Source organism: Microplitis demolitor, chromosome 4 (genome assembly GCF_026212275.2).
Source record: "Microplitis demolitor isolate Queensland-Clemson2020A chromosome 4, iyMicDemo2.1a, whole genome shotgun sequence".
Lineage (NCBI taxonomy): Eukaryota > Metazoa > Arthropoda > Insecta > Hymenoptera > Braconidae > Microplitis > Microplitis demolitor.
This window is the reverse complement of record NC_068548.1, coordinates 2,621,164-2,648,580: the sequence shown is the minus strand read 5'-3', so window position 1 is coordinate 2,648,580 and position 27,417 is coordinate 2,621,164. Positions and strand designations below refer to the sequence as shown.

The window sequence follows — 27,417 nt, the reverse complement described above, 5'->3', positions numbered from 1 at the left end:
CTTACTGCGCGAAAAAATGGATGCTAAATTAGTAGTTATTCTGCATTATAAAACTAATTCTTATACTTACTAAATTTTTCTTTCTCAATTTTGACTTCTTTTTTCGTAAGAAACTATTGCGGATTGAACGCCCAGATTCTTCCAAAAGAGTTGACGTTGAATTATTAAAAGGCACTCGAGATTCTCTGCAATAACATGAATTGTTAGCAAAATAAAAACCAACTTTTTCTCGGTACAGAAAAAATTTATCTATACTACGGCAAAATTTACTTACGAAGCATCCAAAGAAACAGATTTAATGGGCGGAGAAGCAACAAGTTGATGTAAAGCAGTCTCGGAAATCGAAAATTGCGAGATAGTTGAATCGTTTGTTGAATTCAGTTGATCGAAAACACAGGATACGCTCCATGGCCGTGGTCCATTTGATTTTGTCTTAGAACGCATCATAACTTTTGGTGTACTAGTATCTTGTGGGCCAATAGGACTGCTTACTTCATTTGCCGAAGTTTGATCCGTGTCATTAAATGTTTCTTGAGATACTGAATGCATTACGCAATCGATTCCTTCATACTGGCGGTAAGTCACGACACTGCTCTGTATATCATCTGAAGAATTAGATTGTTTTTCTACATCAGATTCGCCTGTTGTGTATTCACCACTTGCGTCACAACTGTCTAATGGTTGCCAATTCTGAAAAGTCAAAAGATATTATAGGCTGTAGAAATAAATTCCCTACGGAAAAATTCTCAAAGGCCATACTAGAAACTTTGGGAAAAAGAGTTACACATCTCCAAAGTTTGGGAAAAAAGGAATTTCTTAATCAGTAACTTATTTTTTGTTATTAATGTATATAGATATGAATCATAATTCAAAAAATGTTACCTGTAGTGAGGGAATTTCTTCAGTGTGATGATGAGAGTTGAGTTTGAGCCACTCTTTGATTCTTGCGTACTTGGCCCGATAATTGTTCTGACCGTAATTGTCAAAAATAAGTGACGGCAAGTTTTTCGAAATTCCTTTCTGTCCTTCCTCACTAACAAGTTTTTCAACTTCTAATATAAGTTTCCTTATATCTTTCTTCGTTTCATCCTCGCTATCACATTTGTCTACTTTCCCATTTTCAGTAATCGCTTGGTCATGTTCTTTACCCTCCAGACATTCAATATCTTCAATCGCCGCTTCTCCAAAATCTAAACGGACAACTACATTAGTTTTATTTTTGTTCGATCCATTTTCCGAAGTAACCGTAGGTGATGCCATGTAAGTCCATTCTTCTTCAGAAGATTCATTCTGATCAAAATCATTCTCATAAACCCTGTCAACTTCCGAGTCAGTATCGCGATGTTTGAAATAAAATGTCGCGCAATTTTTTGATTTGCGATCAGACGTATTGAAAGATGAACTTTCGTCAACAATTTTGCGCCGTTTTGATGAATCCTTGAAGTTGGGGGAGTTTTTGAGCAGCTTTTCAAGAGATGGTCCGTCAACTTCGTCTACAGTTGTCATGGTTGGATCTAAAGTTGGTGCCATGTCGTCGTCAGATGCTTCGCCTTCTTCAATATCACCTTCTGTACCTTGATCACCTGGTACTGGAGCTGAAATGCTTTCAGAGCTTCGAGAAATTTTGTGTTTTGATTCCGTTACACAAAGCTGCTCTATGTCATCCTTAAATCACAAAGGCAATAATGATTTATTATATTTCGAACTAGTAGGAATATAAATAGTGTTACACAAAAGAGAGGAACGTAGGACATTCCAACCCACGTGGTGGCAAACTCACGAATTGAGATGGCCTACCTTCCTTCGTGTGTATTTAGTCGAAGTCTATTAACTCGGACAGTTAGTCTACAGAGCAACGGAAATTTCTTGGAATTCCCAAGTTAACGGATGCCTCTTTTCCCTTAAAAAGTAAACTATAACACATGCGCTCTTATATTTATATGAATGATGCGTATAAATATACGCAGACGAATACAAACGTATAGTATCAGGAAACAGCGCAGCTTATAGTGGGAGACAAGTTTGAGGAAATTCTGAGATAATAGAGTTCGACTATTTTTCCCTAGATTTCCATTCGAAAGTATATATTGTTATAATTTTCAATAATGTTGATGTTTACCTCAAAATAAGATTCTTCATCATTATTCTGAGTACCGGAGGACATATCGCTATCAGAAAAACAGTTTGGGATGACTCCAACTTTACGGTTTAGATGTTTAGACACCCCGCGTCTTTTGAGACTGGGCCGCTCAGAATCACCATAGGTTTTCTTTCTAGGTTCTCGGAATTGCCTTCTACTTAATCTTGGCTGCTTTGTCACAGGCTCTTCGTCACTGTCACTACTGCATCGATAAGATATGACATTCTGAAAGAAAAAGTTTTTAACAACCTTGTTTATGTATAAACACATTTAAATTTTAAGAACATCTTATACTGTAAAAAAATTTTTTTTGAATAATTAATAATTTTGACTAACCCTATTGCAAATACGGGTAGCCAGTGTTTCGATGTGACACTGCCATTCTAAAGCACGTAGAAAAAGTAGATGCCAACGTCTTTCTAAAGATTGAGCAACACGAACTGCTTGAAATTGACGGCTTTGCTGAATCTCCACAATTTCACCATTGTCAGTATGGTTTTTTAAATTATACTGCTGTTGTTTAAATACTCGCTCGCCTAATTTCACGATGGAGTTAACTATCCTGCCATGTGTTTCGATGTCTTTTTGTAGAACCTGAGAACAATTATTGTATTAAACTTTTTAGCTTTTCTTGAAAATAATTGAATACTTCAAAATTTTGCATAGAAATTCTATTAAACGACCATCAAAAACTGATGCTAATTCAAATCTCTAATGGAATGGGCAGAGAGAAAATTGTAATCGTATGTAATTATAAGTTTATTTAATGCTGCGAGTAGATTGAAAATTAAAAGTGATACAAAATACTAAAATATCTGTTTGCAACTTGGATCTATAGTAGAAATAATCATAATTTAAATAAGTATAGTGCTGGCTATATCCATGTCGACAAGCCTCGACAGTTATGAATCGATTGTATAATCATGATCTTGTACTTTCCCAATTATTTCTCGTATCTCTTTGGTGTATTATTAAATTTTACTGTCGCCCTTAACGTTGGTTAGATAAGGGGAAAAAAAAAAACTGCTACGGCGGTTATTGACCTTTCGCATTTTTTCTACTCATTCATTTTTTATGATATAGTTAAGTACATACACAAGGCACAGTTGAGTAAGTAAGAAAAGGGCGAAGTTACAGGATTAATGAATGAGTGGATACGATTGGTACCACGACATAAGACAAGCCCACGCGCATGTGACGATCACTATAAAATTATGTAGTGATTGTTTCGATTATTACGTGGGAAGTAAGTTCATAAAATTTTATGCTCAAAAATTTCTTTTGTATGGATGTGTCAATATATTGATGACTAAGCTTGATAAAACATCTACAGGGTTTGGATTTTTTAAATCATAGTATTTTCTTGCTGAAAAGTGAAAATTTAAATTTTATAAAGACAATCAGAAAAACAATTTACGTAAAGTTTATTATTCACTCGGACATCTTGAAAGAAGGCAAAATCTGACGATAACTCGATTTTAAAAAATGGCGGGAAGTTTAAAAAATTATTGATTATTTTGTAAACAGACAAATTGCAATTGAAAGGGCAGAAAAAAATCTTTATTTTTAGAGGATAAATTACTGCTAAATAAGATTATGTATGTATGTATTGTTTGGAAAACAAAACATAGGACAATTATTCCGGAAATAAATTAAAAGTACAACGACCTTATATGTGCATGTATTTTAGAACTTAACTCTTGTAAAACAAACCTAATATTCAGTAATATATCCACTAGCTCTCACTTCCGCTCAATTTCGGTATAAATATTATGATAACGTAATTTTTAACTTTTCTCTTTTAAAATCTTCTAGTTCTATATATCTAGTAATATAAATATTTGTAATAAGTAGAAGTAAACCGCGAAAAAAATTTGGGTGTTTATGATATTGAATAAAATAGTGGAACACATCAACTCTTCCACTTTTTTCTACGACGACAATTAAAAGTACAGGCGGTAAAAAATTTTCAAAATACGATTGTAAGCTATAAATACAATTAACAGCAATTTGTATCATAGTCATTAAAACCACTTTACTTGAATAGTAATAAATACTGTTTACACACAGAAAAATAAATTGCGGTTGCAAGTATGTTCTTGCACTAGTGACAAAGACAAATTTTCATAAGTCAAGTAAATTAACATTTCGCTTGATCAAATTTACCTGAACTGAGTAAATATGCATTTTATCCATCAAATGTTTTCTTAATGCAAAGAGTCGTTCCTAAAGTAAATGTTATGTTTGAATTTATATCTTTATTTTGGGTGCGTAGAAAATGATGTATTCTAGTACACAGAAAAAGGGTTAACTTAAACCGGGAAGAAAATTATTTTCTATTGTGTAAAAATCATGAGCTCTCATTACGAGTATCTATGGATGTCATCTTTAAAAACAAATAATGAATCATATTAAAAATTAATATCAAATTAGAAATTTTCGTTTTAATATTGTATATAAGTATGTATATAATGGAATACCATGGCAAGAGTTAGATTGTATATTCGCTTATATGGTTGTACAAAGTGAAAGCCATCATCAACTCACGAGAACGTTTGAAAACTCCCTTTGGCCAAACGGACATTTGCTACTGAGTGCAAAGGGTCAGTGATTCGACACGCTTATGGCGCTCATGATGTGTTCTCATGTCGCAATTACTGATAACTTTCATTTAAATTGTGCGACAGAGCAAGGAAAGGGGAACGACAAGTGTAATAATAACAAGCCTGCTGATTACTGTTGAATTTACACAAACATTTTTTTATTAATTTTCAAATTCAATACACAGGCAAGCCGACGAATATTTTTCTAACGAAGAACATAAATTTCTTGGGATAAATATTTTTACCTCTTGGTCAAAGAGTAATTACTCTTTGAAGCAATAAAATTTTTTTATTTCGTACTTGCAAATTTTTTATTCAAGAACAAATTTGTTATTGCCAGTGTACTAATTCATTATTATTATTAGTGGGTTGCAGTGTACAGCCTCTGCAAAGACCTTTTACACTTTTGTCTATAACTGCCTTTTTCCATTATCTGCCTTTTTACGAAACAGAAGAGAGGGATCTTATCTTTCCATTAAAATCTACCTTTTTATTTCCTGTTTTTCTTTCCTGACGTCCTACCTACGTTCTGCGGCTAGGGTCGTCTTACTACTCTGTACTGCATACGCCTGTGTTGAGCATGTAAACAAACTCACTACACTACAACAACCCTAGAAATCCTAATCAAGTACAGACGGCCTCCTGTGGCGAGCTCCCGAAGCGGGGGTCTGTGACAGTGAAAAAAATCCTGTTCTCTTCGAGGCGAACCCTACGAAAGGCGTCAAAAATTCTCTCGAGCCTGGCGCCCAATTCCTAATGAACTGAATAAAGAAAAATTTCTTGAATTTTTAAAACAAAGTGAACTTAACAGAATCTTATTTCGAAGAATAAATTTTTCTTGACCATATCTTTTTCTGTGTATTTTTATCAGGAGATAAAAAAATTTAAAAAACATACAATTTATATCACGTGGGTTGATAGAAAATCTTCAATTATAATTATATTAAATACGGCATTGAACAATATATTTATATATAATACAAAGACCATTGAAACCTTCTCCCTTTAGTTAACACACGATTCTTTTACCCCCACCATCAGTAAAAAGAGCACGCTCTCAATAGTCCGAGTGTACGACTGACATTTAGTAATCGATGTTTACCTAATAAAACAATAATTTTTCTGTTTCACTGTGTTAAAACTTGCTGACAATTCGCGAATAAAAATGAATGATATATTTGAGAATAAATCGATGAAATGAAAGATTTATCGTTTTATTGTTCTTTATTTCGATGCTAATCGGCTTGAGCCAATCGATAAGTTTACGTATATTCTACTTTATAGTTTCTTTAAAAAATAAAGTGTAAATATTACTTTAATACCATTATTTCAATTATCATTTCAATCAGAAAAGGAAAATCAGAAAAAAAGCTTTAATTATAGCTCACAAAATGGAACCTTTTTTTTTAGGTTATCTATTAAATATCCATGAAAAATGAGAGCTCAACAACAATCTAAGATACTAAGTTCACTTTTGTTTGCTGTAACAAACGTGACCGTTTGAATAACTCTTATACATTAGAATGTAAATAGATTTCATGATTCGTCAGAATGGAAAGTAACTATTGGACGGAAAAAGTCCTGAAGAAATAACAAATAACGGACTCATTTATAACTCAAAATTAATGCACAATCTAGCAAATGATATTTCGTAATCAATTTTGCTATAGTTCTATAGAATAAACCATAAGATAAAACGTACATAAATTTCAATAGTAATTCATTCTTTCAAACTCGACAAGAACATATTACGAATTTTAAATGCATGTGGGTTGCGCCAATCGCATTGTCAATAACTCAAATTTGGAAAGGATTCGAGTCAAAAGTAGATTTTGATTTACTTGCAAAGTCGGATTTAAAAAAAAAAGAAGTAGTTTTTTTTTGCAACTGATACAAAAGCTATTGGATGGTAATCACAGCTAACGGGATTCCAAGATTCGTATATTTACCACTCACTACATCAATCGCCTGCGGCTTGTAACGCCGTTGCGCTCATCAATATATACAATTATGGTACAATTTGTTTAAGAGGGTTTAGAATAACGCAATTTTTGAACTGGTATTAACTATTAGAATTTTATAATTTATTTTGCATTGCGCATGGTCATATTATTATTATATTTTTGAACATAGAATTTTGATTAGACAATTTAACAATAAATTTATTTGTTTTTATGTATAAATTCAATGGGTATAACAGAAAAGACCTAATTAAAGCACCATTACTTTTCTCAGTTCTTTTCTGTTATACATGCATTCAATTTGCTGACAAATATGAGAACACTATAAACTAGTTTTTAAAAACACTCCTAAATCATTATTTATGTAAATCCCTATTCTCAGTTGTCATGTTAGACAAGTGTGCGCTGTGGGTAAGTGTCCGCAAACTCATTCATTTCGGATTGAAATGCATAGACTTGCGCACACTTACCCACTGCTTACACGCCTCATATTACTATACCCTGTTTAAAAAATCTCATAGAATCCAATAGATCATAAATTCCCATAGAGATTCTTAATAAAACTGAATTATATATGAATTGCTATAGTTAAGTGTAGGCCTCAAACATATTAAAGTAGATTTTCTATGATGTAAAAAGAAAAACAAAAACAATGATGATTTCGAAACTCAAATACTATTAATAGGGATAAGCACTATTAAAGATAAATATTATTTTGACTTTCATGTCTCCAATTATAGTCACTATAGCTTATTTTTGAATATTTTAAAAAACACTTCAAACACAAAAATTTGAATACCTGAAGTATGCTTTTATAAATACTCATGCAAATGTTACAATGTTTTTGTTTAAATTGAGTGAAACGATACTTTATTTTCTACCATACACATAATCCACTACTACATGAGTCATCATATTATCCTTTGTCTTTAATATTTTAAGAGACAACTCTTGTACCCAAAAAAGTTAAATTGAAAAACGGATAATGATCCTAATTTTGAAACCCTTATTCAATAAGTTTCAATTAAAAAGCATGACAGTTAAAATCTTGATCTTTCGGCCGACAATCTTTTCGGAACTTAGTTAATATCCTGTCCAAGTACCGTTATTTTCTTCTACTCTCCATGTTAAGAAAAAAAAGTATGAAAAAGTCAAAACTTTCACCTATTTAGACAAGCTGAAACAATCTTGATACACTATATCGCGTGTCTGCATCATACTCAGTTATTTTTATGACCTATATAAGATAGGGATAAAATCCGGAAAAGATAATTTAAGATAAACACTCAGTAATTTGACTTAAGCCGTAGTCTACTCTTTATAATGAAAATTCTTGTGGTGAATACGACATTTATAAAATTGCAATTTATTAAAATGGATTTTTTAAAAAAGTTTTCTTATCAAATTCAATGCGATATTTTAAGGAACCATACCCGCGTAGATATGATTGATAAATTTTACATATATGTTCACATATATGGTGACATCTATGTCAGCAAATATGTTAGCATACACACAAAATATATATAAATGTATGTTTGCGCAAAAAAACAATATGTCCCATATTTATTAAATTTTTGAAAACTTTGTTTCTTCTTCATTATTAACTTTTTTTTTTGAAAATATTTTTCAACTCTGAAACTTATAAAGACGGAACTTAATTTATTGGCGGAAATTGATTTTTTAAATATGAAAATTGCCACTGATTTTTATAAATAAAAAAACCTAATCTTCTTTTTTGATAAAAATATCTTGAGATTTGAAGCATTACTTCTTAAAAATAAGGCAGATTGAGTTGAGTTGATACAAGAAATCGGTGAAAAAGTTTTGAATGGGAACTCGTCCGTTGAGATGTAAACCACACGATGTAATTTTTTATTATTTGCACCGATAGTTGACCGCATTTCATACTCAAACCAGATTTTTTCTAATTTCGATAGCATTTAAGTGAATACCGATTATCGGTAATCATTGTAGCGTTAAAATAATACCTCTTATTTATCCTTAAGCGGGGTGTCAAAGTTTCTCTTTGTCTCACGATCATCTAATGCCTTTAGATTACACAGTATTGAGCATCAATTATTAGTAATTTCCATAGTTAAAAAAAATTTATATTCCCATTATAATTATGAGTAATAAATCCTTATGAAAAAAAAAAAACCATTAAATATTTTTATCATAATAAAAATAATGAATTTAAAATTAAATACCGATAAAGAGTTTTTGAAATTTTATTAAAAAGTAATTACTATAATTACTGCATACCCAGTTCAAAAAATGAATACTTTAATTTTGGGGCCGATTGAAAAAGTAATTTTTGAATGATTCAAAATTCGCGCCTTAATAGAAAAATTTAATTTCATACTTTCTTTTAATTCTTTTAAAGAATCAACAAAATACTTTTCTTATTTATCATTAATATCAATGACCACAATAATAGAGAATTCGTTTTTATGCATGACAATATTAATGGATTCGATCTATGCAAAGTGTTGGCTTAAAAACTTTCAAACTATTGAATTATGACATATCTGCTGTTAAATCTTGACTTTCACCTTGAAAAATAATAAGAAAAAAATTTTAAAAGTAAAAACATCCTGGTCGTTATACACAAAGTCAAAAACGTATCATAGTTTCGAGATGACTTTTCGTTTTGGAAACAATACTTTCAAAAAATTACCAGATAATGACTTGGTAGATTTTAAATAAAAGTATGAATTAAACATTATATTATACTATGCAATGCTGTGTATAAATATTATTATTACTATTTGTACAGTAATTTCTGAAAGTAAGATGAATTGAATAGTATTAAGTATTACACAGAAACTAAAAACTGTCATGCAGTTTGTAATTTATCGAAAGCAGAGAGTTCAAAATTAATGGTTGAGAGGGAAAGATAAAGAGCATATAAAAATTATTAATTACTTCAGCGGTCTTTGTCCGAAAGAGACATCGAGCGACAGAGGATAGGATTCGCATACAGAAGACCAGGGTTCGAATCTTGGCCAAGTAATTTTTAAAATGATAGTTTGAAATTTCATATAGAAATCGACACCAATGATCGTGTCACAAATAGAAATCACATTAATAATAATGAAAAGTTGAAAAACCAATGGAAAATATATTTGAATTTTATTTAATTCTGATGAAGTAAAATTCAGGATATTGAAAAGTAAATTTTACTATACTCCCTAAAAATTGATTACTAGGGACAAGATTTTTGCCTTAATTTTGAAACGAATACTTCAAATGATAATATTACGGCGAAAATATTGGTCTTATAGAAAAATGATAAGAGACATTTTCTCTGTAAAATTAAATTTCCTACAGTTTTTGTTTGAAAAATTTTTTTATATGATCAATATTTTTGCCATAATTCCAAAATTAAGATTCATAATGAATGATTCAAATTTTTGTTAATTATAGAAATCTTAATTTTGAAATTACAGTGAAAATATTGGTCTTATAAAAAAATGATAAGAGACATTTTCTCTGTAAAATTAAATTTCCTACAGTTTTTGTTTGAAAAATTTTTTTATATGATCAATATTTTTGCCATAATTCCAAAATTAAGATTCATAATGAATGATTCAAATTTTTGTTAATTATAGAAATCTTAATTTTGAAATTACAGTGAAAATATTGGTCTTATAAAAAAATGATAAGAGACATTTTCTCTGTAAAATTAAATTTCCTACAGTTTTTGTTTGAAAAATTTTTTTATACGATCAATATTTTTGCCATAATTCCAAAATTAAGATTCATAATGAATGATTCAAATTTTTGTTAATTATAGAAATCTTAATTTTGAAATTACGGTGAAAATATTGATCATATAAAAAAATGATAAGAGACATTTTCTCTGGAAAATTAAATTTCCTACAACTTTTGTTTGAAAAATTTTTTTATACGATCAATATTTCCGGCGTAACATAATAAATTTAAAACAAAGCTAAAATCCTGGTCCTATTGATTACATAAATTTTCAAATTTACTATACAGTTTATATTTTTTTGCATACAGTCAGAATAAAGATTATCAAAAATCGAAAAGAATTGAATATTTACAACAGAAAATGATGGAATTTCATTAGCCTTTCAATTACAGTAATTTGAACCATAATTTCTATTTAATGTCCTATACATTTTTCTCCGTATATCCACTATTTTAATTTAAAATTCAAAAACTTAAATAAATAAGTATTGGCAACGGTCACTTAACATAATTACCCGCACGAAAAAATATATATCCGGGCAAAATAGTATATATGCGACTTATATCCTTAGTATTATCATGTATGTTATTTTGCCGGCATATATTTCCGGATACATATTTTTTCGTGCGGGTAAGTTTTATAACCTAAGATTACTTTATCGCGATCATTATATCAATGCAAAAAAATTTTCGTGGATAGTTTATCTTTTGAATGTTTAATTTTATGTATCGAACTGTTAGTCTCTTTAAAATTACTAAACACTATAAACATAACTTTTCTTATCTTCGCTTTTAAAATTGTGACTCCCTCTTAATTAGCGAATTAAATGAGTGCTTGTAGTTTCCTCTCACTGTTTACAAGAGAGCGTATACTAAAATTCATTGGAAGTGACGTGAAACCGCTTGAGATAAATAATCTTACTGACTTTCTCCAGGTTTGGCTGTATTACCAACGGTCTTATGATTAATGTGAAATAAAAATTTTTATGGTTGTATGCCTTATATTTTTATGGTTAATTTATTTTAATTTAAACATAACTCAGAGATGATTGATCACAATGTACTTGCGTTAATTAATAAATCGTGGTTTCATTTGAAAATAGACACGACTCACGCGATATACAAATACATCAGTCGGTTGCTTTTGAACTGGATTTTCCTAAACTGTTTTGAAACCGTTTTCGTTAAACGAATTTATGAATTCAATCTATTCATGTATAAATACAAAGTACTTTTATATGGAACCATAGATACATACTTGTGTCACCGTATCTTATTCTAATACTATCGCATATATAAACGATTCCTTTGTATTCTAATATGTTTATTTTATACAGAAGGCAACACTCATTGTATTCTAATAATTAGATTGATAGATCATTAGAAATTTTTGAGCTGTTTATATTGACTTTAGTATTCTGTTGTATAACAAAATTTTGTTCGTCAACAAACGTATCGTTATTTAAAGTAACTTTTGATTTTCACGATATTGTAATACAAATCCATTTTAAAAAATCACCAATTAGGGGTTTTCAAAAAATTACTACACTGTGAAAAATTTCCAAGAAATTTTACTATGGGTGCATTGTAACCCCGGACCATAAGAAAACTGTTACAAAATTTACAAGTGTCCCATAGTAAACGTATGCGCATAGGTCCAAATCGTGTCGTCTGCGCATACCGTTTACTATGGGACACTTGTAAATTTTGTAACAGTTTTCTTATGGTCCGGGGTTACAATGCACCCATAGTAAAATTTCTTGGAAATTTTTCACAGTGTACGCATATGGGGTAAATAAGAAATTTTTTCCAGAAGTAATTTGATTCGCGCTCACTACGAAATTTTGTATGGTGTATTTGCAAAAATATAAACTTCTTGCATTATCACCCCGATTTTCCTTTTCACCATTAACCTGATTCCCGCACTAATTTTTCTCCGTATTCTATTCACTCGTCGAACGATACTTAAAACTTTATGGATTTTTTGTCTTTTTTCTAAACCAGGTATTGCGAGAAACTAATAGTCTTATAACGAGGTTCTACTGTAGTATAAAGACTACACTTTTACGAGACCTTTAAGCGCGCAACAAAGATCATCAAGAAACAAAGAGCGTATGCAGGTCATGTCTATCCTCAGGCACGCGTAGTTTGAATTCGATCAGCGCTTTATGCCTCATTATAAAACTCCCACATACAAATATAATTAAACAGTGATGTTCTTTTCAATTAACATGAAAACAAAAAAATCATCTTTATTTCGATCTATCTAAAATCCAAAAAAAAAACTAAATAATTTTTTGATATATGAAATTTTTTCGTTAAAATTAGAAACTTTTCAATAGACGTATTAAAAAAAAAGTTCAATTGAGAATATGTAACTCAAAATTAACAGATTTTATTTTGTATAAACTATTGTTTGACACGAAGATTAAAAGTAAATTCTTGAGTAAAGACACCATTAATATTTGCACATAAAAATACCACAGACTTTATTAGAAAGTGAGAATTCGATTTCATCTGTAACTTTTATCTATTATAATGTCAATCAGTTTAATAAAAAACAAGCCTTACATCAAATCTATACAAAAGAATACGCGGATACTTATATATCACTCACATTTAACGTCAGAAATTACCAACCACGAAGCGGGATATTTTTGTCTTCAGCTATTAACTTTCTGAGAGTACACACTCTTGTAACATTAAAGAATTTAAATCCGTCATTTTTCTTGTAAGAAACTTCACACCTTTACAACTCGAGCTATACTATTCGTTCGGTCATAAAGTAGATAACTTATCACAGAACACTGAAAACTTTCAGATACTTCTCACAAGTTATATAGCAATAAGTACTCGAATAATTGTCAATTAATAAACAAGTTCTGATCACGAAGGGCGATCAGCTACAAAACTTTTTTTTGTTAACGAAATCTGGTGGTTATTCAATGCATAGCTTCGACAAAAAAATAACTTCTATCACTTAATCCAATTTAAAATTTAATAGCCTATCGACTACAGTCCATGTATCCGACACAAATAGGCACTTTATCAAACTTAGCGTAGATAAGGCTACTTGATGCAGTTAACAAACACTCATGTGATTTGAGCTCTTTGGAGGTTCAGTCGAACAATTCAAGACTACCTTCAATTTATCGCCTCGCATCTATCCGGCCCATTATATCATTTTTTTAAAATTACTGTTACAAATCGTAAGCTGCAGAAATGCGCTTTAAAAGAGTAAATAAACATCAAAGATACATGAAAAAATCTGTTATCAATAATTAGTACTATTATGTGCTTAATGCAAAGTAGTTTACTAATTTTTGTAGATTCTAAAAAACTACTATCAATTATTTCAAAAAGTAACTAAATATTATTACTTTTAGGTATAATACCTGACTTATTAGTGAAAGTTAATTAATTTATGGCTCAATCTATTAAAAAGTAATGATTGGTAAAATTAAGAATTGGTATCTTAGATACTGATTTTTCCGGCCGAAAATTTCAAAAATTACAAACTTTTATTTTATAAATTCGATATCACTGATCAATTATTAGCTTAAAATATCATTAATTCATCATTATAAATTAATTTACAATATACATAAATCGAATAAGTGGTAAATAATAAAATGAAAAATTAGTATACTAGATACTGATTTTATTGCTCATAAAAATACCCTAAATTTTAAACTCTTATTTTATAAATTCTATCTCATTGACTAATAATTAATATAAAATGTTATTTATTCGTTATTATAAATTAGTTTATTATATACATATATCGAATAAGAGGTAAATAATAAAATGAAAAATTCGTATACTAGATCTTTATATATTAACATGTACGTTTACTAATTTTTCGGTTCCTCATTTTTAAAATTTGTTGTATGTTTATTTGAATAGTAATAACTGTAGATACCAATTTACCGATTCTTTTTCATATTAATTTTAATATATGAAATTACAAATTTAGCTCTTCTATGTGTATAAAATTTTAATATAAATAATAGCCATTTTGTAATATATATAAAGATCCTGGTTTGATATTAGTATTGAATATACTAATTTTAAGTCGAAAATAAACTACAAACTAAAAATTTTGAGCATAATTTTTTTCCGTGTAGGAAATTGTAGCAAACAAAAAGTCCGTAAATAAATTCATAACCTTGCAAATTGGCGGTAGTTCTAAAAATGGATCTTTCATTTCATCAGGATGCATTAAAACCATCGTTTCTTGTTTTACGGTCTGGAATCGCGTGAACTCGCTCGACCTCAAGCGACCGACTTCGATAACCGCAAATGTCGCCTGACCAAGTTACCTGTCTCCACGTGCTCTAATATTTTACTACCAAAAAAAAAGTAACGTCTTTTTTTTCTCGCGCTTCACTTGTCTCATCAATGATCCTGAAGCAACCAGACAATTAACAACATTCGAATTATTTTTCAACAATGCAATTAAAAAAAAAAAAAAAAAACTAAAAATATGCACATGTAGAAAATTGAAAAAACTACAAGTGCAATTTTTCAAAATATCGTTTTTTTTTTTAAATTTATCATTTATAAAAAAATCCAATCTTAGACGTCGGGTAGTTTCAGTATCAACCTTGTAGTGCAGATGACACTTATTTGAATTAGATTTAATGAATGAAACCTTTTATCATTTTTTACCATATTATAAGATTATATATTAGCATATGTCATAAGCGTACTCACTACCAAACTTTAAAACCAACTAAAAAGCAAACTTACCACAATTTTATCTACTGGACTCAAAATTAAAACGCATGGTATCCATCGTATTGGTAAAATAGCAGAGCAATTAATCCGGTCCCGCGATATATTTTAACAAAAATTCTGGTGGTCATTTATAAACGATAAATGAATATAAATGAGGTCGATGCCCAGCCGCCAACGCATTTTCTTAAGATTTAAAAACTCTTGGCTTCAATCTGAAGTCTCTGAAAGTTCTCCACTTGTTCTTCCTAGAACGACTTGCTGCCGATCAGTACAATGCTTAAACACTAATATACTACTCTTTCGTATTGTATATCTTTAAAATATTATTCGGCAGATAATAATTTTCAGTTAATTTTTTCGCATGACTCGTCATTCAAATTTCAGCGAACATCTACGGATTCTCCAGAATTAAACTCACATTTAAGTTAGCATTTAGTCTCATCTCTCTTATTATTTTGTCTATTAATTCACCAAAAAGTTTCTTCACATGTTTAATTGCCACATTTATTTAATCAAACCCAATAAAGTTAAATCAGATCAGATTATCGTTGATAAAAATTCAAGATAAACCGGCATCGTTTAGCTACTTTTGAACAACTTTTTAAAAGCTTATCAATACACGTCGGTTCAAATAATAATTATAAGTTTAATTGATGTTTGAATTACTAAACTTTATCCCAGCGTGAATCATATGAACAAAGTAAAAATATTTTAACTAGATAAATTAGTTCACAAGCACCAACGGCCGCGAAACGGCTACTCTGGCTAACAGACTTTAGTTAGCGTCGCTCTGCTCTATAACTGTGAGTAAAAACGTAGACAACCGAACGTTTTGCTTCGGGAAAGATCGGCTGCAGACTTTGAGAATGCCTAGTAATCCTCCCTACTCTTTTTCCTCTTCCTTTAGTGAGATCATCATATTGTATTTTGTGCCCGCTTCTTTTACATTTTTTATTATATTATGTTTTAACGTAATGGGTGAACCTACTAGCCATCAACAAATGGGATGACGTCCTTGCACACACATGCTACGATCCTATAGAAAGGACCCCCGGGATAAAAAGTCTTTCGACATACTTTCGATGTAATCTGAGACAAAAGATCTATTCCTGTTTTAATTTTTGAAACGACAATTATTTTTTGCGAAACTTTTATTCGCAGAATTATTTTTTTACAAATGGAGAAATTTCATTCTTTCCTTTCTCTCCCCCGTTTTTTTTTTCAATAATTAATTTACCCAATGAAAAAAATTTATGTAAAGGAATCACCTGCATAATATTCTTGTTCCCCCTTTTCAACACAAAAAACATAAACTAAACATGTATGTGTGCCGTGTGCGCTTCAACACGCAAGATATGCCGTAGGTGATTGCCCACAATCGTGTGCCTGCACGTGCCTGGTTCCAAATTCGTTTTATTCTTTTTTTCCAGCCACGAAATGTTCGAACAATAAAATCACGTATAAGAAGTATCCCTGGCCAAAAATAATTTCTACTTTTTCCAATTTTAACTTCGGTTTTTTTTTTTTTGATTGAGCAAAAATTTTATTTATTTGAAACATGTTTAGATTCATAAATATCTAGATTAGCTTGACCACTTGGTTTATAAATATTTTAAAGTAAAAAAATAAATATAGTGTAAGATTGGTAAAAATATACATCTGCTGGTGAACAGCAGCTGTTTAGCTCATACCCAATGAATAAAATTGAAGATTTGTTGGTGACTGGAATTTAGTTTGTAACTTTTTCTATTATTGTTACATACTTATATATCTAATGTACATTCAAGCTGGCAAAGCTGAATAATAGAACTATAGACATGGTAATTTAGCGATTAGTTCAAGATATGACTACGTATCTATTGAGTTTTTCATTGAATTCCGCACGTACGCTGATAGAAATGTTTCTTTAAATCAAGATAAATTTCTTCGAGCCAAGAAAATATGATTCTTATACCCGAGAAGAGATAAAATAATATACTATAGACCAAGAAAATAAATTCCTTGATATTTACAGTCGACAAAAAAATATTCTTTACTTGAGACAAACTATCCTACTTAAAAAAATATCATTTTTTATTCTAAAGAAAAAAATTTTCAATCCCCCGAGTCAAAAATTTAATACCTAGTGTGTAATTTCGTAAGGGGGTTGTATTTTTTTTCTTTCGCAGAGTGGATGAACGGAAGTCTTTGTTGCCTTTGTATAGTAAATGCTTTGTCCAAATTTTTCTTGCAACCAAATGAAAATTTTCTATAAATTAAACCGAGAATCGTTAGACTAAAGGGAAATTTATCGTTGATAGGTATCTTGTGATAGCTTTGATTTGTGAAAAAAATCGACAAAATTATTTGTAAAGTCTTTTCAAATTCAAATAAAAAATAAAATTGTAGAGGAATTAATTAAAATTTTTATTTAATTTTAAACAGATCAAAATTTTCGACTCAGGCTAACTATTCGTAAGATATGATGATTAAGAAGGGTTTACAAATAATTTTGTACTAATTTTTTTCGCACTGTATTATTTTACAACATAAATATATTTCATATTGATATATTGGCATAGAAAGTAATAAGTATACTTATAACCAAGTTCGGTATGATTACATGACGTCTCTAATTTTAAGAAAAATGATTCAATTTTAATACTATATATATATTCATTCATCATTGAGTAAATCGTTTTGTTTATTCAGGAGTTTACTGTACGAGCAACATAAAGGTCAATTGGAGAATCTATTTGTCTGAACAAACTTTTCATCACTTTTACGTGGAAAAATAATTAAAATTATCGAACTTACCATGTGCTCGGTTGCCTTTTCCTCCAACTCTGAAAACGTCCAGTCAACGTTGAAACTCAAAGGCTGCAGCCGTGATTCCATTTCTCGTAACCATTTTCTAAGGCATTTGACTTCGTGTTCAAAATCTAAAAAAAATAATATAAAGTATATATTTATATATTCTCAACATCAAATTTGATCATAATAAATTTGAATAATTTTTAAAATTTTTTAAATCCGTAAGCGACCGCTGAAAAAAATTTTTAAGCCAACAAATTTTCATGCGAGGTTCGAGAAAAATAATCTGGAAAACAGTTGACTCTGCAGGTCAGCAGTCATTACTTTACTTTCATTTGATTACTAATTAAAAGTTTCTATTTCTATTGAATTATTACATTTATTTGCAAAAATCACTTTGAAATATTCAGATGAAAAAGTTGCGACTGAAATGGACTTACAGGTAGACCGTTTTCGCAGCTTTTATGAAGAATTTATAAAAAAAAATAAAATACAAATTTCGAGAGATCATTTTGATTTGTTAAACAATAAATAAACAAGGAGAAAAATGTTGGCTGAAAACCTAACATTTTTTATTATGCTGTCGAGCAAACTTGAAACAGAAAGTGAGCATCGAAAAAATTATAACGCTCATACGAAAAATTATCATGCTGTATCTCAATACTTACTATGCGCGAGAATCTTATCGATAAGGGTTAATAACAATTACTTTCATACATTATAATAATTGTAATGCGGCATAATTATTTTTTGAATACTTCACTTCCTATTTCAAGTTTGGTCGAGAGCATAATGAAAATTGGTAGGTTTCGCCCAACATTTTTCTCCGTGTAAAATCTCAAAATTAAAAGTAAACGATTAGTGTGAAAAAATGTATTACCAGTGAAAACATCCTGATGCTCAGAAGCGGGTTGAGCTGGGGCCATTATTTGTTCAACAAGTTCCCATTTCGCATTCAAATGATCAACTCGCCATGCAACTTCATCTCTAAGAGAAGGTGTGCGAGCCACAAGTTTAGCAGCTTGTTCATTGAATAGTCGTCGTCGATAAGCCTTACGTCGAAGCTCCTCCATGTGAGCCTTAATTTTAAAAAATGAAATTAAAATTGATTTATGAATGCTACAATAATTTTTTAAAAATTTAAAAAACTCTCATTAGTAAATTTACTTACAGCGCGAAGACTTTTGTCTAGAAGGTTTTCTTCTTTGGAATAAACCATTTCTTGTAAAATACCTAGCCAAGAATATAGTTCCGAAAATTGACAACTGACTTCTTTTAATCCCCAGGATAATGTTGAAACATCTCCTTCATCCCAAATAAGCTCTCCATCCGCTTCCTAAATTTATCAAAAATCGTGTTTTTAAATTAAACCATAAATATCAACTTTTTTACGGGATTAAAATTAAAAAGTTAGGAAATTGATTCATTACCTTGCAACTATCAATGAGATTTGTATCCATGATGTAATCATAATTGGACCGGATTGCGGCCCAAAAATCATCTTTGCAGTCATCTCGGTTGATCCAAGACCGTTGATAATATTCTTGATTTGGATCTTTCCTATAATCATTACAAAAATTATGCTTTTAGAACTAATTTCAAAATATTTTTCTATTTCGGTATAGAATATTTTCAATTTAAAACTTGAAAACTAGTGTGTCCGTCCATGGGCATGTATGTTTAGGTTGTGTATCGTATACTGATACAAATTTAGTGTATAATACATCCTACCAAAAACAGAATGTAAAAAATCACGCCAAATACAAGATTGACATTTTAAACTAAAAGAAAATTCATTTTACAAAAAATATCAAAATCTTAAAAAACACAAAGTAACCAGAAATAGCCGAAAATAAAAAACTAGTATAGGGTAAATAGTGTTTTTTATTTAAAAACAGCAGAAACGTCACTTATAACTAAAGTTACACAGTAAAAAAACATTTTTGAAAAATTAACACAAAACTGTGTGTTTGAACAACATTTTATCCAAATTTTCATGTTGTTTTTACATTATTCATGTGTAAAAAAAATTTTAGTAATCTGTTACCAGTTCTGAAACGTTTGCACATTAAAATATGATCCGCAACAAACATAAAGTGTTGATTTAACAATTTTATTTGTGTTATCTTATATAAACTTAATAAGTGTCTAAGGTAAATTCAGCACATTCTTAGTGTTACTTAAATGTATTAACACGCGCTCTATGTTAAAGTGACTTTTTAAAGGTGTTAACACTTGTGTGGACAGTAACACTGAATAAATGTTACTTTTGTTTCAATTAATATTTTTTTGTGTTAATGGCTGATCAAATAACACAAAAGCAGTATGTTAAATTAACACACAAAAATGTTAAATTTTTAGCACAGACTTTTTTCATCACAAAAATACGAAAAATTTGTTATTATGTGTTTTTAGAAATTTTGACAAAATTAATATTTTATATAGCGATTAGTATGAAAAAATCTTCAGTAAAGTAGATCACTCATGTATTTGTATATCTACATTTAGTAAAATTCAGTAAATATGGACATACAAATACATGAGTGACCGGGTACTAGTTCCCAGATCGGGTACTGGGTCTCTTACCTTACATACACATAAAATCTTCTAAGGTCTTATTGGATTGTTTTATCGTCAGACTATTGCTTTATTCAATTATGTATTTACCTTTTCTTAGTGAGACTGTTGTACGGTCTATTGGTTCTTATTCTCGCTAACTCTGTGCTCTCAAGATTTTCGCTAGAGCGTTGTAGCGAAGTACACGAGAAACTCATCTTCATTGATTTGAATTCAGAAACTGAAAATTATATTAAAAATACAGTTACTAAAATTGCACTGCAACGAATTTTTAGTAACTGCTTAGCAACTGAATACAACTTTTCTTAATTCTAATGATTTTTTTAAAATTACTATATATCCTATCAGCAAAAGAATTTAAATCCATTACATACACGTATAATATGATTAAGGTCTTTACATAAAATTATATGATAATTTATGTATCTTCATAATTGATTATCTCATTCTTGTGTATTTCAGTCACCTTCTGACTCAAACTACAGATAAAAGCTATTTGTGACAAAGTTATTTGTAGAGAAACTAAGTACTTAATTTACTTTCCATAAAAAATTTTTTTAAATATCAAATTATAATACTTACCGCTGTTAAATTTTAGTTCCATGTTTTCCCAACTGTATTTTTAAATCACTCCATCATTTCTAACCTTTAGCTCCACCTAAATATATAAGAAAATTAACAGAATTAATTAACCGTTTATTAAAAATAATAAGAAATATATAAATGACTAGCTCAAGTTTTCGAACTATACGGATACTATTTTCCGTAGAAAATGAATCACGTTAGCTTGCGATGAAGAAAAAAAATATTTAAAAACTATTAGGAATTTACAAGTTAGTCATCGTTAATTCTCGTGGCCCAGATGCCCCCGGAATCTCTAAAAGAAAAAAACGATAGAATTCTATCTTTAAGATCCCCTCTACTCCTGTACAATAGAACTCTAAAGAATCCAGATAGAGCATCATAAATAAAAGCAATAAAAGGACTCGTATACTCGTATTACTCCCACGATTGCACCTGCGACATTAAATTTATCATGACTGTCATGACGCTGGGTTGTAAGCGCAAATAAAACAAATCTGTAAACCAGATAACCCTGAGATATCATGGCGCCCAGAATTGTCGCGGGATATTTTTACAATCATAACAAAAAGAAATATCGTTTTATTGTGCCGGATTGCCATTGGTTAATGATATTAGTGTACAATAATTCCGAAAATTTAATATAAAATATAACATTGTGTTTATTAGCTATAATTACCTAAGCTAAGTAATGATGCGTGACACACCTGTAATGGCTTAATAAAAATAAGTAATGATGGGATTATTGAATAATCTTACAATCATTACCTACCGTTTATGTTGTTCTATTGCATCCTAGAGAAGATCTTCGTGGACTTGGTCCACGTCTCATCGTTATTTAACGACATAACCTTACACTTAACGTAAGACACCCACTAATATAAAACGCACGACAACTTCAGCTATACTAGGATTTTGTCACTTTTTAACGCCTGCCATCGAATACCACTCCTTGCTTTATACAGCATATTTTCTTAACTTACGTTCTGCGCAGACGCGGTAGTTCAACCAGAATACTACCGATTTAAGATATTACAGTTTTGGCCACTATAGGCCCAATTTTGGACACTTGAAAAAATTGGATGTAATATTTTGCAAAATATGCAATGATATTATTCATTTTTAAAATGTCTTCAAAAATAGCTTTAACACACTGTTAAAATGAAAATTTTTGTAATACTTTTCCATTAGTTAAAAGAAAGTATTAAATTGCCAAAAATGAAGTTGCCACAAATGGCATTTATGCCCTATTTTGGATTTGAAATACTGTTTTTCAATAATAATTTTGCAAATCACCATGGAATCTAATATTGGTAAAAATATATTATTATTCATTCAATTTATTTACAACCTTTCTTATTTGAAAATCTGGAAAATATAATTTTGGGCTTTAGTATAATCATCAAATAGAAAAAAAAATTTTTTCGCATTTACGTGAATTCTATATAAATTCTGTAAAATAGTACTAAAGAGTGAATTTTGATAATAATTTATAATACTTTACATTTATGTTTACTAAACTTGTGATTGAACGTCATTTATATAATGAATGAAGATTATGCCCTAATATTTTTCTAGAGTAGATAGAAATTTAAAAAAAATCTTGAAAACCCTTTACCCTGCGCGCAAGACTTAAAAATTCTCACTGCGAGCTCATAATATATATGAGTGTATTTGGATTCTTCAAGCTTACAACTTTCGATCAAATCGATAAAATTGAAGGCAGTCGATTCTATTACCCTTGAAATTACATTCTTACGGTAAATCAGCAATGAATGAATGCCAGAAATGTTCGATTGTCAACAATGTAATGACATCACAGCTTAAATGAAATGGAAATGAACGAAAAGTATTCAACAGTGAAAAGAAAAGTGATGAATAAAATTTTTAAAACAAAAATATTGTCCAGTGTCTTTCCTGAAATGAATATAAAAATGATAGGAATCGAGAAAACTTGAAAAAAAGTTTGAACAATAGGAAAATCATCGGAAAAATTTCAAATTGCTTCTCTGCTAAAGTAAATTACTTTTTTATCGACAGTTTGTCACCATGTTGGTAAGCAAATAACAGTATACGTTTTTTCGAACGAAAATCCACTATTTAAGAAGAATCTTAATATAAATACATCTATAAATTTATGAAAAAAAAAAAAAAAAAAAAAATAGTAATCTACTAATAATGAATTATTACGAATCACAATGTTGTTACTTAATTTTTTTATTAAATAGAGTAAATTACAATAAAACACTGGGTAGTTAAAATATAAACGTATAAAATTCAATTTATATTAATTTTTTTATTAATAATAATGATATTAAAATGGTAATCATGCAGAAAAATTATGGCGTTCAACACAGAAATCTTTGCGTTTTTTAAACAAAAGACTCGAAATTAGAAACAAATATTAGCTACGATACGAGAAATTATAAATACATTCAGGCTTAGATTTAAAATACTATGCTATATGAGAATGAGCACTCAAACTAACGTTATCGTAAAAAAGTGCAATAAAATGAATACAGTACAGCAAACATACATTATTCGTTTGACAATTATGATTTTTATACTCAAACATCGTTTTCACGAGAGTTAGCCGTTGCAATTGATGTATATCTTACACGCTTGTTTACTGAATCAATAACAGGGACGATTTTTTTGTATAAATCCTCACGTTGAAGATAGACTAGAGTACAAATTAAAACTACGAGTATGAAAGAAAGCAACGTAATGGCAACAGTCGAGCCCGATGATCGTGACGAAAAACTCATTTTTGAAACACAATGTTTCATTTTTTGCAAATGTTTCTTATGTCCATCTGAAAAAATAGTATATTGTAAAACAAGGAATAAAACAAGATGATTTCAAGCGAAGCTAAAAGTTTTTTTTCAATAGACTTGCAAAAGTAATAGGGACCGTTCAGAAAATACGTTACGCAAAATTTCAGTTTTTTCCTTTTCTCTCTTTGTCACACGTCACATTTTTTGCGATCCCTATCAATATTGCGTCACAAATGACAACCCTTCCCCCTCCCCTCCTCCATAAGTACGAACGTATTTTATGAACGGCTTCACAGAATTAGAGTCATGGGGGACAAGTGTACGTTGTAGGTAAGTGTGCGCAAACCCAAGAATTTCAGACTGAAATGAATGGGTTTGCGCACACTTGCCTACATGACTGATTGATTAAATACTTACGATCATTGCACATATAGAGATTTTTATTTCTCACAAAAATTTTGGTTTTATTCATCCACTCAATAAACGGATTAAGTTTGCACGAACATTCCAATGGATTATTTGACAAATCAATCGTAACAGATTGATTATGTTTCGCAAAAGTATCTAGAGTTTTCAAATCCCGGTCTAAAATTCTCGTGAAATTATTGCGCTGAAGATCTAAAAATCTTAGTTTGTGGAGACATGATAAGTTGAAATGTAACGCATTGAGAGTATTGTCCCCTAAATGTAGATCCAATAAATTTGGAAGATTGCAGAAAACATTAGGATCTTTGAATTCGGAAATTTCATTTTGTTCCAAGTGCAGTTTTATCAATTGATCTAAATGGCTGAAATAATAATTGACAAATAATTTTGATGTTAGAACATTGGGTTATTGGAATTTGAATTTGAATATTAATAATAAATTACCTATTGAAAAAAATATCGTGGAGAGTTTCAGCGAGATTTTTCGGATTTCCGTCTTCAAAAGCGTCCGTAAGATGCAGCTCGAGCAGAGAAATGAAATTCGAAAATACTCTCGGATGATTACTCTGCGAGTCTAAAGACAGTTCATTGAAATCTAAATACAAACGTTGAACATTTTTTACATGATGATAAGCTTTCCCACTGATCTCAGTTATTTTATTGTTCGACATATCGATCACTTGAAGACTCGGAATGCGATCCAAAGTCCCAAAAATGTTCCATTCCAATTTTCTCAAAGTGTTGCCCGTAAAAATGAGTACTTGAGTCTTATTTGGAAGATGTGCGAGTGGTTGAGTAGTTGAAAATTGAGAATTCGTGCAGTTTACCACATATTGATGTTTTCCTTCATAACAAATTCTGGAACAGTAGCACCGATTTTCAAATGCTGGTCCACATTCAAGATTCGCCGTTTGCTTGTTTTCCAAACTGTGCCAATTTTTCTGATCACAATCCAGAAAATCTTCCATACGACATAGAGATATCAGGCTCAAAAATGTCCATAGGATTTTCATTTTCATCCTGCAAATGAAGTATGGTTTAAATATTGTCTGCGGTAACATTGTCGTATTTTACCGTAAAGTGAAGTATTTCTACCACAGTTTTGTCATAAATTGCCGGTATTTGCCGTATCCTGCCGTAATTTGTCACCAATTACCGTAAAATGCGACAAATAATCAGTAAAATACGGAAATTTACTGTAATTCAGACCCGCTAGGAAATTTCTTTAAGAAATTTCTGTAATTAACCAATAGTGTACTGACCTTTCACCGTAGAGTATCGCGGGCCTTTTTTGAGTTTTTATGAGAAATCTCCTAATTTACCAACAGTTTACTGACCTTCAACCAAAGTAGAGTAATGAAGGGCTTTTTCTGAGTTTCTATAAGAAATTTCGGTGACCAACGATATCCATCGCATCCTCAAAAATCTTATCAAATCCCTTCTACACTAATACTCATACATATAAAAATTTCGAGTCAGCAACTGTTCAAGTGTTCGTTTTGAATGAATCATTCACAATTAACATAATTCTGATTTATATAAATAAAAATATTAAGGGAGACTATAAAGCCGACTTAGACAGAAAATTTTAATAATTAGATTGAAATTTTCTCAAAATTATATTTCTAAATCTTTTTATAAATTCGAAAAATAAATTATAACCGTATATTTTGACGCAGAAATTATTAAATAAAAAATAGAGTTTTCCAAATAGTTTTTAAATTATCTAGTTCGCTGACTTACTTTATCATAACTCACTTGAGTTCTTGTAAGATTACATTTATGAATGATAAGTTTTTTTCAAACTTACACGCGAAGAAAGTCACAGCATTTTAAGAATTGGACACAAGATATTTTGAAAAAATTAATGAATTATTTCAAATATTTTGAATATCTCTTTTCATAGAAATTTTTATTTTTAAATCGAAAATTCACAAAATTAAGTATTACATATAGAAGAGTTTTGTCTTAGTTTGCGTTCTACTGTCGTTAATTTAAATGACGGTATTATAATTATCAAGTCAATTAGCGATTTTTGAATTTGAATGTCGGTACACAGAACACTAATTACTCGGAATAAAACAACCTACTTGTAGGCAGTGTAAAAATATAAGTATGTTCTTTATATTTTATCGAAACTACTTAATATAATAGCATTGAGACGTGCAGTGGTTCGTCTACCTGAGCCGCACCTGTGATCCCACTCCAATTCAGGTTTTACCACTTCTCTGTTTACTTATTTCATTTATACCAATTCCGACTTGCATGATGATCTCACAATCTTTGAGTAGGTGGCTTAGCTTTCAGCCATTTCCACATGGTAATAAGACATTACTCTTATATATTAAGCAACATGGACCATTAACTTACTTATTTAAAATGTATATTTTCAAAAATGATCTTATTTTCTACTTCATAAATAACATTCTTGTATAATTTATTTCATACAATTTCTGGTAAAAAAAAAATTATATATTTTTGACAGAACATGTAGAATGATCATAAATTTTTCGACCTAATTATTTTGGGCATTGATATTTTTTTTTCAAAGTAATCTACTTTCCTTACGAATTTGAGGCCTACTGAATTTGTATGACAATAAAGTTAGCAGACATTTAACAAAAAAATAAATATTGAAAATAATATTTTTAAAAATTGCACTTATAGTTTATCAAATTTTCTACAGGTGCATTTTCTTAGAAATATTTTTTTATCTGTTAAAAAAATTTATTTAAATTTCAAATCTCTGCTAACTTTATTGTCATGAATTTGTTTATACCGAAAATTTAAGTTTCTTTTGGATAAATTTTCGCTATAGAAATTGAGTACGATTTCGGTATGTTTTAAGAATTATACCCAAATTATACCAAAATCATCTTATATTTTTGAAAAATATTTTTGAAATTTTTATAAATGATACTGAAAAAATATCCAATATAAATTATACTGAAATCAAAGAGGCTGAGGGCAATATTTTTTTATGTCTTCAGTCGTGAAAAACGAAAAATAGTTTTTTGAAATTTTAAGTAATGAAATTTATCAAGTATGACATAATAAATTTAAAAAATATTATTTTGATTAAGCAGTAGCATTACAATGAT

At 29.8% G+C, this 27,417-nt stretch overlaps 2 protein-coding genes across 6 annotated transcripts in view; both read right to left on the bottom strand.

Annotated features, from left to right (window-relative positions):
• LOC103570238 (Nuclear envelope localization domain-containing protein) overlaps positions 1 to 22,073 on the bottom strand; it is a 40,351-nt gene extending 18,278 nt beyond the window's left edge. The window contains exons 1-12 of one of the 2 annotated variants that reach the window (XM_008547909.3): positions 21,886 to 22,073; positions 21,114 to 21,189; positions 20,622 to 20,751; positions 19,385 to 19,514; positions 19,126 to 19,290; positions 18,835 to 19,033; positions 17,958 to 18,082; positions 2,477 to 2,734; positions 2,120 to 2,365; positions 883 to 1,665; positions 275 to 690; positions 71 to 185 (exon numbers count right to left, since the gene is read on the bottom strand). In XM_008547909.3, the coding sequence (XP_008546131.1) occupies positions 71 to 185; positions 275 to 690; positions 883 to 1,665; positions 2,120 to 2,365; positions 2,477 to 2,734; positions 17,958 to 18,082; positions 18,835 to 19,033; positions 19,126 to 19,290; positions 19,385 to 19,514; positions 20,622 to 20,751; positions 21,114 to 21,135 (2,589 nt within the window). In that variant the 5' untranslated portion in view covers positions 21,136 to 21,189; positions 21,886 to 22,073. The other variant, XM_008547910.2, reaches the window with a different exon arrangement.
• A 1,303-nt stretch (positions 22,074 to 23,376) lies between these two features.
• On the bottom strand, positions 23,377 to 26,514 carry LOC103570239 (phospholipase A2 inhibitor). Of its 4 annotated transcripts, none has more exons than XM_008547914.2 (4): positions 26,498 to 26,514; positions 24,761 to 25,336; positions 24,308 to 24,678; positions 23,377 to 23,928 (listed from the first exon to the last, which is right to left on the bottom strand). In XM_008547914.2, exons 2-4 carry the CDS (start codon positions 25,333 to 25,335, stop codon positions 23,681 to 23,683), a joined length of 1,194 nt encoding a protein of 397 aa, XP_008546136.1. In that variant the 5' UTR covers position 25,336; positions 26,498 to 26,514; the 3' UTR covers positions 23,377 to 23,680. The 4 variants fall into 4 exon arrangements, with proteins under 4 accessions (XP_008546136.1, XP_008546134.1, XP_008546133.1 ...); XM_008547912.2 differs by lacking the exon at positions 26,498 to 26,514 and adding an exon at positions 25,579 to 26,489; XM_008547911.2 differs by lacking the exon at positions 26,498 to 26,514 and adding an exon at positions 26,060 to 26,489.
• Positions 26,515 to 27,417: the final 903 nt, after the last annotated feature.